This window comes from Petaurus breviceps, unplaced genomic scaffold, assembly GCF_028583685.1.
Source record: "Petaurus breviceps papuanus isolate PSGF00001 unplaced genomic scaffold, PetGlider_PUasm1.0 90792, whole genome shotgun sequence".
NCBI lineage: Eukaryota > Metazoa > Chordata > Mammalia > Diprotodontia > Petauridae > Petaurus > Petaurus breviceps.
Window position 1 is genome coordinate 3815649 of NW_027187347.1, and position 13471 is coordinate 3829119.

Sequence of the window (13471 nt, forward strand, 5' to 3'; positions counted from 1 at the left end):
ACACAGAGGAAACGGGGGGGATAGAGAGAGAGAGAGAGAGAAAGAGAGAGAAAGGGAGGGAGGGAGAGGGGGAGGGAAGGGGAAGGAGAAGGAGGGAGGGGGGAAGAGGGGAAGAGGAGACGGAGAGAGAGAGAGAGAGAGAGAGAGAGGAAAAGAGAAGGAAGGAGAAAACCACTAAACCACTTCTGGAATAAAATAAAACCTCAAAAGTGCATCCCTTATCTATCACAAATCACTGTTATAATCTTCCTATACTCAGTTCATCATGTCAGTATTTTTCTGCTTTCTTCTTGTAGATCAGCTACTGTATTTAGAGAGTTGTTGATGAATGACTACCTTTCTTTTGTTTGTATTAATTTATGGAACATTTTATTTAAATGTAGCTATTCATACTCAACTACGATGTCTAAAGTTTCTTTGGAGTGCTTTGTTTCCCTTTGTTTAGCAATGCTTTTTTGGTTAATACTGGATTTGGTGCAAAAGTAACCTAGATTTGTCACCAATGGCGGCATCCTCTGTGTTGTTGAAAACTTTCATATTGACCTATTTTTATTCTTTTTACATAATTTATTCCTTCCAGGGTTTTGTTCATCTTGTTTGTAGTGAAAACTGCAATATCTACTTCCATAAAATTTGTTGGGAAAAACTCAAGAATATAAACCATTCTGGGAAAAGTGATGAGGTATTGCATTTGGGTATTATTGTTAAAACTTGAATAAAGTTTATTTCCATTTACATCTCTTCATTCCACACATTCTTGTGTGAACTGCATTGCTGTTGTTCTGCAGAATGATTCAGTGGCTCTATCCTGGCTTGTAGGAACTTATAGTTTAAGAGATACACTATGGCTTCTTTGCCAAATACACCAAGGGTACACCAACAGCAGAGGCATTTGTCTCCAGATAAATACATAGACAATAAAACTATATTAACATTCCCTATGGGTGGAGCACAGTGATAAATTCTGATTTAACATATTCTTCAAAAGTAAATCCATAATCACATATTGAAAATCATACAACCCTGAAATTAGTTCTCTACCACTGGAGTTAATTTAGAAGTCTAAAACCCAAGCCCATAGCAGTTATTCTCTTCAGTGAGTTAATTACCATAATTTGGAACTCATTGTATTTGTGTTGTTCAAGAAGAAAAATACATTCTAAACCCTGGAGAGTTTCAACAAAGTGTTTGGATTTATGGAACTTGTTTCTTTAAAGGAGTTCAAAGTGCTTGATATATCTCAGGGATAGAAGGGGCAGATATTTTCCCATTGGAGAAAGGGAATTCAAGAAAGAGAAAACAGCTTGACTCAAGAAGGTTAGGTCAGAAACGAGTTTGGGGCACACGAGTTCTTTTTTGATACGCAGAGCTGGAGACAATTATGAAGCAGAAGGTGTCCAGCATGGTACTTTTAGGTGCAGAGCTGGCATTGGAGCTCAGGGGAATAGGAAGTGGGCTACATTTATAAATTTGAGAGTCCATCTGCATTAGACATTAGTCAAACCCAGAGGAGCTGTTAACACCAAGAGGAAGAGTGCAGAAATAGAGAAGAGAAGTTTGGCCAGAGCCCTGAGCTACACTCCTGCATAGTGGGGTGAGGCATGGACAACATTTCGATAGAAGGAAAGAGACTGAGGAAGATGGCTCAGGTGGGAAGAGAACCCTGTTGAATCAGTGTCACAAAAACCCAAGGAGGAGACAGTATCCAAAAGGAGGGGGTGGTCAATTGTATAAAGAATTTCAGAGAGATCAATAAATATGAAACTGGAGAATCATAATATATAGCATATGTAGATATAGACACACACATAAACATATACATCCACATACATATCTTTATATACATATATACTTCTCTCTTTCTTTTTCTCTTTCTCTGCTTTTCCAAAGTCTAAACTTACATACATATATACATTTATTGTATATCTACGTATCTATATAGCTTTAGGACATAAACTGAAGGCTGCATATACCTACTAGTCAACTGATAATTGCTGACATTCATTCATCATTCAATAAACATTTATTATGCATGCTGAGGTGGTGGGGATGGGCACAAAAATACATAAGACATATTTGCTCTCAAGGAATTTGTAGTCTAAATTTGCTTATCCTTTGAAATGTAGAAGCATTCACTGATTGGTTACTTTTTCATTTTTAAAAATATATTTTCAGAGTTTTAGTGAAAAAAACTGTTTGAAAAAAGGATGTATTGGTAACATTATAAAGATGCAAAAATGTGAAAAACCTGGAGTCTTTAATATTCTGGTGAGTTTACAGAATCCTCCAACATTGTTTTTCTTTCAACCCTTGACTTGAACAGATACTGTCAGTATGAAAACCAGAATTTTAGCCACAGTTCTGTGATTTGGTGATTAAATGGGAGATTTTAGAGGATCATAAAATTTAGAGTTGGATAGAATCTTAGAGATCATCTAATATGCATTTTACAGATGTGGAAAGTGGGGCTCAGAGGGGGAAAGAATTTGTCTAAGCTCATAGAAAGTAGTTAAGTGGCACAGCAAGGATTATAACCATATTTTCTAAAGCTGGCTCTGGGAGACAGAGATAGTAAGAAATCATTGGCTCTTTTTGCTATATAACACAATGTGTTCCCGTTTACCTGTTCCCTGCCTCAGTTTGCCCTAAATAATACTGACTCAGTTCTTTCATGAGACAAGTGTACTATGAAGGGCAGCCATCTAATAACTCAATCTCTGTTTGATATCTGTAAGACCTTGTTGCAACCCTGCAAAGACTTGCTAAAATTTTTTGGTGCCTTTCAGAAGCATTTCATCATGTAGGCCTTTCAGAAGTATTTCCATCTACAAATTTGGTATTTTTCTCCCTGGCACAGATTTTCTGAACAATAATTAATTGTAAAATAAAAATGAAAAGAGTCTTCCCACTGCCATTGTCATCCTCAAAAGTGCCATATGGATGATGATTAACCTCATTTTAGTTATAATATGTTATGTCCTACAGAGAAGTCACTTGACTTTTCTGAGTTTCACTTTTCTCATCTGCAAGATAGGTTGTTGTGGAGGAAGCATTGTTTTACCTTTAAAGTAAGATAATAAATGAAGTTTTATTTTGAATCATGCTTATTTCAGAACTTTAAGGATCTGTGATTGGTGAGAACTTTCCCTCTGCCAATGCAAATAACAGTCCCTCTGTGCTTCAGTAGACAGCCTCAGAACTTGCTTTAGCCAGAACATTTTATCATCAGGTGGCTAACCTGGTGATGGTTTCTAAGTTCTAATAAGGCTGGTCCTCATATGAGAGATTCAAGACCTGTCACTGGACCTCGGGCCCTTTCTAACTTGGAAGAACGTGCCCAAATTTGTATTCCATGAATTTAATCTTTAAGAATTCAGGGCCATTTCCATGCCACAGCCAGACATCAGAATAGGATTTTTGTGGGGGGTGGGGATTTGGAATAATAATAATAGCAAGAGTAGTAATCTTCCTTTTGGAAACCAGTTTCATAGTGCCTAGCTTGGTGCCTGTTACCTATTAGGCAGTAAATCAGTGCTTGTTGGTTGATAAGGACAATATAATGTGACTGTAAATAGAACCTTTACAATTTTACCCTGAACTTGTGAACTTGTACTATGGATTAAACTAATAGAATTATGGTGTTAGAGAACAGAGCCAGTTATGGAGTACAAGAGAATTTGCTCTGGTGTTTGGGAGGTGAGCTGTGAAGTGTTTCACAGGAAAGGAACCCAAATAGGAGAGCTGTCTAGCAGATATAATACTCCAGCGGGAACAGTGTAAGTTCATGAAAAGAACAGAAAAGACATCACGTCCTTGCAGTAGTGAAGTCATGACTTGCCTTTGTCCTATGTTCCCTACGTGTCTGCCTTACTGCTGTTGTACTGGTATCAGTTAGTTTATGCCCATTGCTCTTATAGAAGCATTGTATTTGTGAGAATGTGCACCAGATTTACGGGGAATGTTTTATAGCTACTGTTCTTACTATTCCATTTCCATAAATGCCTTTGGTTTGAGCTGTTTTTATTAGCTGACTATTAAAAGTAAGTACATTGGTAGACGCTTGTGAGCTACAGTTTTAGCTTAGGAGTATGGACCCATAGAGAACCTAGCACCTGTGAGAGTGGTTACTCCTCTGGGTTCACAAACTGCAACCTATAAGTTCTGAGATAGGTAGTAGCCCCAGAGAAATCACTACAAACATATATTTATATGTATGTGTGTATATATATCCCCCCCATATATATATATATAGAATGGATATCTTTCTTTTTTCTTTCTCTTTTTCTTTTCTCTTCTCTGTCCCTCTCTCCTCTCCTCTCCTCTCCTCTCCTCTCCTCTCCTCTCCTCTCCTCTGTTCTCTTGTCTTCCCTTCCCTTCTCTTCCCTCTTTTTCTTTCCTCTCTCTCCTTTCTCCTCCTCTCTTCTCTCTCTCAGCACCTACTATATGTACTGTGCTAAGCTCTAGGGATACAAATAAGAAAAAGAAAGATACCATGTTTCCCCGATAATAAGACACTGTCTTATTAGTTTTTTTTGGACAGAAAAACACCAGAGGGCTTATTTTCAGGGGAGGGCTTATTTTAATGAACATTGACAGCAATTTTAATAAACAGGTAAATGTGAACAAAAAAATGTACCTTTATTCAATAAGCAAATCACTGGGGAAGAACAGGATGATGCACTCACTGCTGCAGCTCTGATTGGATGCAGCTCAGAGCGCGGCGAGCGTTTCACCCGGGGGGGGGGGGGAGGACGGTGCATACAGAGGGTACCGTAATGTAGCGTGTAGTGCAGGGGATCACCTTCACTACAGTAGCAATCTCAATAGGGCTTATTTTCGGGGGAGGGCTTATTTTAGAGGAATCTTACACAGTAAGGGGAGGGCTTATTTTCGGGATAGGTCTTATTATCGGGGAAACACGGTAGTCCTTGCCCTCTAAGAGCTTACAATCTAATAAGGTAAGACAATACATAAGGGGGAGTAGGAGATAATTTCTGTCTTGGATGTTTTGAGTTTAAAATGCCTACAAGATATCTGGTGGGAAATGTTCTCTAGGTGATACGAGAGTTTAACTCAGGAGAAAGACTAGGACTGGATATGTAGACTAGTTATTTATGTATTTTTTCCCCTTTCATATTTAATATTCTTTTCTAATTCTTTCAGTATCTTAATACACAAGACCAGGAAACAACAGGAGAGTTTTTTTTCCCCTTTGATGTACATTGGTTTTGATTTTACTTTTTTTTTCCTCTCTTGGTAGTTTGTCATTTTGAAAAAGGATGAATGTATGCAAAGGTAAGCACTTACAATCCCCTGAATCTTTGTAGCTATTTGTGGTTTGAATTTATATCTTACTTACTTTTTTCCTTACTATGCCTTTTCCACAGTTAGAGCTCCAGAAAGCTTACCAGGGATTTTCTTTATGACAGAATTAGAATTAAATTCCCATTTACTTATGTAATATTCAAATACTTTAATAAGGAAGCAAAAATTATAGAGATGACTTTTCCTTGTGTGAAAATTACTCTTGTTAAGAGTAGGAAAGGAGACCTTTCCCCAGAATTAGAACAGGTTTCCTTATTCTAGTTTATGGGGTGTGGGATTTATAGCCAGAAGAGATCATCTCCCATTTTACAGACAGTTGAGAACCAGAGATAGGAACTGATTTATTAAATAATTGTTTAGAGAATAAGTATCTGACCAGAGTTCAAATCCAGGGCTTTTGATTCCAAAGGTAGCTTCCTGCCATATCTCCTGCTTTGACCTAGATTAGAATGCTCTGATATTAAAGTTTGCTATGAGCTCTCAAAACCCACCCAGGTACTGAGTATGAGTATAGTTATAGTCATACCTCTCTGTGTCCTGCAAAGGAAAACTGATGGGAAAGAAGAGTAGGTAATAGTGAAGGAGGAGAAACAAACTATATCTATTACGGAAGTGGGAAACTTAGCTATGAAATTATCTCCCTTACACAGTAGTAGGCAAGCATTTGTGAAATGCCTATGGTGTGCTAGGTGCTAGGAATACAAATGCAAAAGTTAGATGGTTCCTACTTTCAGAAAGCTTATATTCTGTTGTATATTCTGAGCAAATATTTATGCAGAAAAATAAATGTATAATATATTACAAAGTAGGGTGCACATAATTTCTGGAATGTGGAGAGGGTACTAGTAATGGCAGTGATCAGGAGAGGTCTCTTGTAGGTAGGTGGTGGCACATGAGCTAAGGGTACATTCACTTAGAGGATCTCAATAATGCAGAAGTATAGCAGCTAGATGGTATAGTGGATAGAAAGCTAGACCTTGAGTCAGGAATATTTGAATTTAGATCTCACCTCAGATACTTACTAGCTATCCTCTTTGAGAGCAAAGGATGGAGAACCACAACAGCAGCTGTATGATTCTGGGGGAGTTACTTAACAGTCATCTGCCTCAATCTTTTCATCTGCAAAGTGGGATGATAATAGCATCTGGTTGTTGTGAGGGTAAAATGAGCCAATACATGCAGAGTGCTTATAAACCTTTATCAGGGATGGGGAACCTGTGTGGCCCTCTAGGTCCTCAAGTGAGGCCCTTTGACAAATCCTTGGACTTGTTCTGTGAAGTTTGGATTCAAAGGGCTGCATGCGAGGACTTAGAAGTCCACATGTGGCCTCGAGGTTGCAGGTTTTCCATCCCTGCAAGTGGGAGTTGAGTGGAAAAATGTGTTGAAGAAAATGGCATGATCATCATCATCATAACTGCTATTTATATAATACTTTAAAGTTTGGAAAGCATTTTACATGCATATAGTGACATAAAGCCCGTCTCTGATTATTCCCATTAATACATAAAAATGAAAGATAGTGTATCTATAGAGGAGAGAGCCCTTTAATGGGAGCTGGGCAGGGTGATATAAGGACTTGGCCCAAAGGTGCAAATTATCTTAGAGATATCTGTACTCATAGTGGAGCCTGTATCTTATCTGCCAATCTCACAGGGCACTTTTTCCTTAATTGCTTCCCTTCCCCACTACTGCATATACCCGGGATGCCAAAATCCCTAGTTTCTGTAGTGTCTAAGCTTCAGACTTGGCTTTGTGATACAAGAGAAATCGATGAATGAGACTCATTTTCATCACCTGTGTGGTTGTTGCAGTTGTTGTTTGGCCTTCCTTCTTGAAGAGGACCATGACATCAGGGAGGTGTTGACATGACTTGCATTGATTTGGATACCGGTTAAGCAAAGTTACCAGCCTCACTTTCTCCTCCAGAGCCATCTGGGTCCAGTGACCAGATATAGATCAGGATGACTGGAGATGATCTAGTTCATCACATGTAAACTGAAGGGGATGGAAGAGATTTCCAAGGTCCCTTCCGTCCCCACGTCACCATATCTCTAGTGTTGATTTTTGGATATATATGAAATGGGAATGGAGGGGGACCTGTAATTCATCACTAAAGAAAACTACAAAATGAGGAAACTCCCTCTACGAATACAGGTTGGCCCGTGCTCTGCAACTTATAGACTGATAAGAGTTGTTTAGAGCACTGAGAAGTTAAGTTACTTGTCTAGGGTCACACACCCAATAATTGTGAAAGGCAAAACTTGAATCCTGGTCTTTTCTGACTTTGAGAATAGCTCTCTATTGGCTATACCACGCTGCCTCTCAAATATCAAGAAATGTCTGTTTTTTGCAGTGATTTATCATGAGAATAGTGTCTCAAAGAAATAGTTTTATAGCATTGTTTAAACATAGACATAAATGGATCCTAGCAAGAGGTTTTTGTTTTCATTTACAGTGCATTATAGGCCTTAAAGAAATCCCTTAGGTGGACTATAACTACAGAAATGTACTTTAAAGTCTCTGGCAGCACTGACTATAATAAAAAATTGAAGTTTCCTCTTTGAGTAGGAAGTGAACAAGTAGTTTAATTTCTGACCCTGTTCTGGCCTTGGTGAAGAGAGGAGAGACACATTCTAGAATTTGACGATTCTTTTGCCTTGTTCATTCCATTCCAGGGAGAAACTTTGGGATTCCTTTTGCCTCCAGCAAATTAAATGTTTCTTTTCTACTTGCAGTTGTTTTGAAAAATTCAAGACTGGAAGAGTCACTGAAGCTACGAAAATACAGAAGTTAAATTTAGAAGGAAAAGGTTTCATTTTATTTTTAATCTTTTTTTTTTTTCTGGAAAGTTGTCCTATGCTTGTGGTACATGTAGATAAAGCAAAAATGTTGATTTAGTAAATCTGTTATATAATCCCAAAGAATGAAATAAATAAAACTCCATCATACAATAGGGCACAGATTTTGAAATATCACATAAAACAAGTTCACAGACAAAATCCTTATTGATTTCCCATACCACAGCAGTTAATATTATATTCATTGTTCTCTCATGGAAAGGCCACTAAAAGAAAGAGTAGCAAAAGAGTTGTCTCCCTGGATTAATCTATCTCTAGCATCTCTAATAAGAAAGCTAATTTTCCGTTTATTTACCATGGAGGTACAGATCTATGCCATGATGGTCTATACATAGAGCATTAGTTCAGTTTACATTTCTAGGTCCAGGTAACCTATAACTCCTTGTAGTCATCACTGATTACTAATTTAGTACAGTTTCCACATTTGCAAAGGACCCAATACTTTATGTTTAATTTATAGACTCATTTAGTTCCCTGACGTTACTACTCAATGGCACAAAACCCTGTGTGATTGGCTGAAAGGTTTGCGTATTGTATGTTCTATGTGGTGCAGTAGATAGAGAGCCTAGAGTTAGGAAAACCTGAATTCAAATCCAACCTTACTAGCTGTGTGTCCCTGGGCAAGTCACTAAAACTTTGTCTCAGACCTGTTTCTCCCCAAACTTTGTAAAATGGAGATAATAATAGTATCTACCTCCCAGGGTTGTTGTGAGAATTGAATGAGTTAATATTTGTAAAGTGCTTAGCAAATTGTCTGGAACATAGTAAGCACTATATAAATGTTAGCTGTTATTATTATGTGATCATTGGCACATGAATGACCATGTTGCTTTAACTATATGGCAGCTAGTCAGCATCATTTATTGACTACCTTCTGTATACAAAGTAATTCACTTAATTGTGCTTGGATAGTACCTGTTCTGAAGGACTGTAGACATACAATCATGGAGGTATCTGGGAAAGGATTTGATACTTTAAAAGATTTTCCCTTTACATCAGGATAGGTTCTCTCTACACTGCTGGAAATCAGAACCTCTTATTTATCCTATGCAATTTAATCTCTTTTTATCCTATGCAATTCTGGTCTGTGTTTTCACAGAAATTCTCCATGTTCTGCCCGAATTACTCCAAATCTTCCTCTTATTTAGTATCTTCAGCATTTCAGTGTGCTATTTTGTGTCTCATTCTCAACACCTGACTCCTCTTCTGACCATACATATCTTCAGTGATGCTTTATAACATGCTACTGTGTGTGTGTGTTCAGGTGGTCGTTGGCAGCTTGTTCCAGTCTGCTTAGGTACAGTATTCGACTCTTTATTTATCTCTATTTCTATTGATTATAATTTTACCTGGATAAGAAACCTGGAAATGGTAATGACCAATGTCTTTTTTTCTTTCAGTAAAAATACTAGTCATGATATTTCTCATTCTTTGGGAATTTTGTGTTCTTACAGATATATTTTTAATTGATCCTTGATTTTTTTTTTTTACATTTTAACCTCCTGTGTGGATTTCTTCTGTGTTTTAGTTCAGACTTAACAGACTTTCCCCAACTCCATCTTTGTTAATGCCCTTTCTGCCTTTTTTTTTTTTTGGAGGAGGGAAGGCAGGGCACTTGGAGTTAAGTGACTTGTTCAAGGTCACACAGCTAGTAAGTGTCAAGTGTCTGAGGTTGGATTTGAACTCAGGTAGTCCTGACTCCAGGACTGGCACTCTATTCACTGTGCCACCTAGCTGCCCCTACATTTCTACTTCTTTACGTCATATATTGGATGCCAAAGGGATAGGACCCAATGCATTGGTTACACTACCATTACTAATGAGAATCACTCAAATGTAAACTTACAGTTACATTCCATTTTGAATAGTCTTTTATAAGATCACAGATTTAGAGCTGGAAAAGACCATGGAGTCCAACTTCTTCATTTTATGGATGAAGAAATTGAAGCTAAGGGAGGTGAAATGCCTTGTAGCTACTAACTGTCTGTTATATGATTTGGTCCCAGGTCTTCAAGTCTAGTGCTCTATCCACCATCATTTGTGAAGCATTTATTAAATGCTTGTCATGTGCTAGGTGATAAGAATGCCAGAATCTCTCCTCTCAGGATCTTATGTTCTAGATTTATATATAAGTCTTCTTGGAATAATTTGTGCTAGCTGGATCTTATTCCAAGTTCTCAACAAGCTTGTTTTCTCTTCAACCTCCCCCCCCCATTTCAACCACTATTTCAAGAGATGATTTTGCTCATAATCTTCTGTAATCTTCTTCTTTAGTGCTTTGAAAATGATAATTAGGTGTTAGTAGAAACACCACAGGATTTGGAGTTAGCAGGCTTAGGTTTAAGTCTTATATTGGGGTAAACTTGTCATGGGACTTGGAGCAATTTGCTTGATTTCTCTAGGCCTCCTTTTTCAAATCTGTAAAATGAAGGTATCAAAGTAGACAATATCAAAAGTGTCCCTTAATAGTTCTAACCTCATCTATATCTGTGGGTTCTCTTAGTTTCTTTGTTTTGGCAACTTTTTTTTATCTGTGCCTGCAATTTATTTATGAAAGACTAGTTCATTTTTTCCTTGCACTATTCAACTTATGCAACTTTAAAACATCTTTTTTTGGATGGGTAAGGTTGGGCAGTTGGGGTTAAGTGACTTGCCCAAGGTCACATGGCTAGAGAGTGTGTGTCTTAAGCGTCTGAGGCTGGATTTGAACTCAGGTCCTCCTGACTCCAGGGCCAGTGCTCTATTCACTGAACCACCTAGCTGCCCCAAAACATCTTTTCTTTTTTAGAATTAAATTTTTTTTTCTGTGAACCAGAATTTACGTTTTTTTACCTCCACCTCCTCCCTCACCACCAAAAAGAAAGTAAAACAAAGCCCCTGTAATAAACATGTATAGTCAAGCAAAACATATTGCCACTTTGGCCATATATACAATACACACACAGGGAAGCTAGGTGGCACAGTGGATAGCATGCCAAACCTGGAGTCATAAAGACTCATCTTCCTGAGTTCAAATTTGGCCACTTAGTAGTTATAGCTGGTTATAATTGTCAGGCAGACTACTTATCAGGTTGTATTAACCTTTATCCTTCTTGAAAAAAAATATGTATGATACTAGAATGTATAAAATGTCAGAGTAATCTACAAACCTTTGATATGCCCACTTTTTTCTTTTCTTTTTTTGGAAGGGGGAAGGTAGGGCAGTTGGGGTTAAGTGACTTGTCCACGGTCACACAGCTAGTTTTTGTGTTGTGTCTGCGGCCAGATTTGAACTCAGGTCCTCCTGACTCCAGGGCAGGTGCTCTATTCACTGTGCCACCTAGCCACCCCCCCTTTTTTCTTTCAAAAATTCTTTTTGGGGCAACTAGGTGGTGCGGTGAATAGAGCACCAGCCCTGGAATCAGGAAGACCTGAGTTCAAATCCGGCCTCATACACTTAACACAAAAAACTAGCCGTGTGACCTTGGGCAAGTCACTTAACCCCAATGGCCCTGCCTTCCCCTTTTAAAAAAAATTTCTTTTCAAATTTTGAATTTGAAATTCTCTCCTTCTCTCCCATGCTCTCTGACCCCTCACTAAGAAAGGAAGCAATATGATATCAATTACACATGTGAAATTATACAAAACATATTTCCATATTAGCCATGTCACAAAAAAAGCAAGAAAAATTAAGTGAGAAAATTATATTTCAGTTTGTCCTCAGACTTCCTCACTTCTGTCTTTGGACATGAATGGCATTTTTTCATTAATAGCCCTTCGGAATTATCTTGGACCATTATATTGATCAGAGAACCTAAGTCTTCCCAGTTTATCATCATTACAATATTGCTGTTACTGTGTACAATGATCTCCAAGTTCTTTTCACTTTACTTCATATAGGTCTTCCCATGTTTTTTTGAAACCATCCCCCTTATAATTTCTTATATACAATAGAATTCACATCACAATCATGTATCACAACCTATTTAGTCATTCTCCAATTGATGGGCATCTTCTCAATTTCCAATTCTTTGCCACCACAGAAAGAACTGCTATAAATATTTTTGAACCTATAGATCCTTTCTCTTTTTCTTTGATCTCTTTGGGATGCAGACCTAGTAGTCCTGGATCAAGAGTATGCACAATTTTTGTAGCCTTTTGGGCTTAGTTCTAAATTATTCTCCAGAATTGTGAACTGATTCAGCCATTCTGGAGAGCAATCTGAAACTATGCACAGAGGACTATAAATAAGTACATACCCTTTGACCCAGCAATACCACTTCTGGGATCTTATCCCAAAGAGATCATGGAAGTGGGAAAAGGACCCATATGTACAAAAATATTTATAGCAGCACTTTTTGTGGTGGCAGACAATTGGAAATCAAGGGGATGCCCATCAATTTGGGAATGGCTAAACAAGTTGTGGTATATGGATGTAATAGAATACTATTGTGCTATAAGAAATGAGGAGAAGATGGACTTCATAATAACCTGGAGAGACTTACGTAAACTGATGCTGAGTGAGAAGAGTAGAACCAGGAGAACTTTGTACACAATTACAGACACATTGTGTGTGTGATGGCTACCTTTGATAGACTGGGCTCCTCTCAGCAATGCAAGGTTATAAGACACCTCCAAAAGACTCATGACGGAAAGGGATATCCACATCCAGAGAAAGAACTCCAGAGTTTGAATGCAGAATGAAGCAAATGACTTGCCCTCTCTCTCTCTCTCTCTCTCTCTTTTTTTGTTTTGTTTCTTCTTTCTTATTGTTCCCTCCATTGGTTATAATTCCTCTTTACAACTCGACTAATGTTTAATGTGAAGGTATTTGTAGAACCTATATTTGATTGCATACTGCCATGTGGGGAGGGGAAAGGAGAGAGAGGGGGAGAAAATTAGAAACTCAAGGGATTGAGGAACTTGTTGTAAACTAAAAGTAAATAAATAAATTTAAAAAATTTTTTTAAAGCAATCGGAGTTAAGTAACTTGCTCAAGGTTACACGGCCAGTTATTTCTGGGTGTGGTGCTAAGTATCTGAGCCCGGATTTGATCCCCAGGTCATCCTGACACTGGAGCCGGTGCTCTTACTCACTGAACCACCTGGCTGCCCCTGAAAATTAAAAAAAAAAATTGTTCTCCAGAATGGCCAGACCAGTTCACAACTCTACCAATAGTTCATTAGTGTACTTACTTTCTCACATTCCCTCCAGCATTTGTCATTTCTGGTAGGTGTGAGGTGGTATATCAGAGTTGTTTTAATTTGTATTTCTCTAATTAGTAGTGATTTAGAGCATTTTTTCATGTG

The 13471-nt window shown here is 38.0% G+C and overlaps 1 protein-coding gene across 4 annotated transcripts in view; it reads left to right on the plus strand.

The window, feature by feature from the left end:
- Positions 1-13471, plus strand: part of DZIP3 (DAZ interacting zinc finger protein 3) — a 119972-nt gene that overhangs the window by 57454 nt on the left and 49047 nt on the right. For 2 of the 4 annotated variants that reach the window (XM_069069813.1, XM_069069816.1), the window contains exons 9-12: positions 581-682; positions 2176-2268; positions 5261-5295; positions 8061-8134. In XM_069069813.1, coding sequence (XP_068925914.1) covers positions 581-682; positions 2176-2268; positions 5261-5295; positions 8061-8134 — 304 coding nt within the window. The remainder of the gene's footprint in view (positions 1-580; positions 683-2175; positions 2269-5260; positions 5296-8060; positions 8135-13471) is intronic. The other 2 variants (XM_069069815.1, XM_069069817.1) reach the window with 2 other exon arrangements.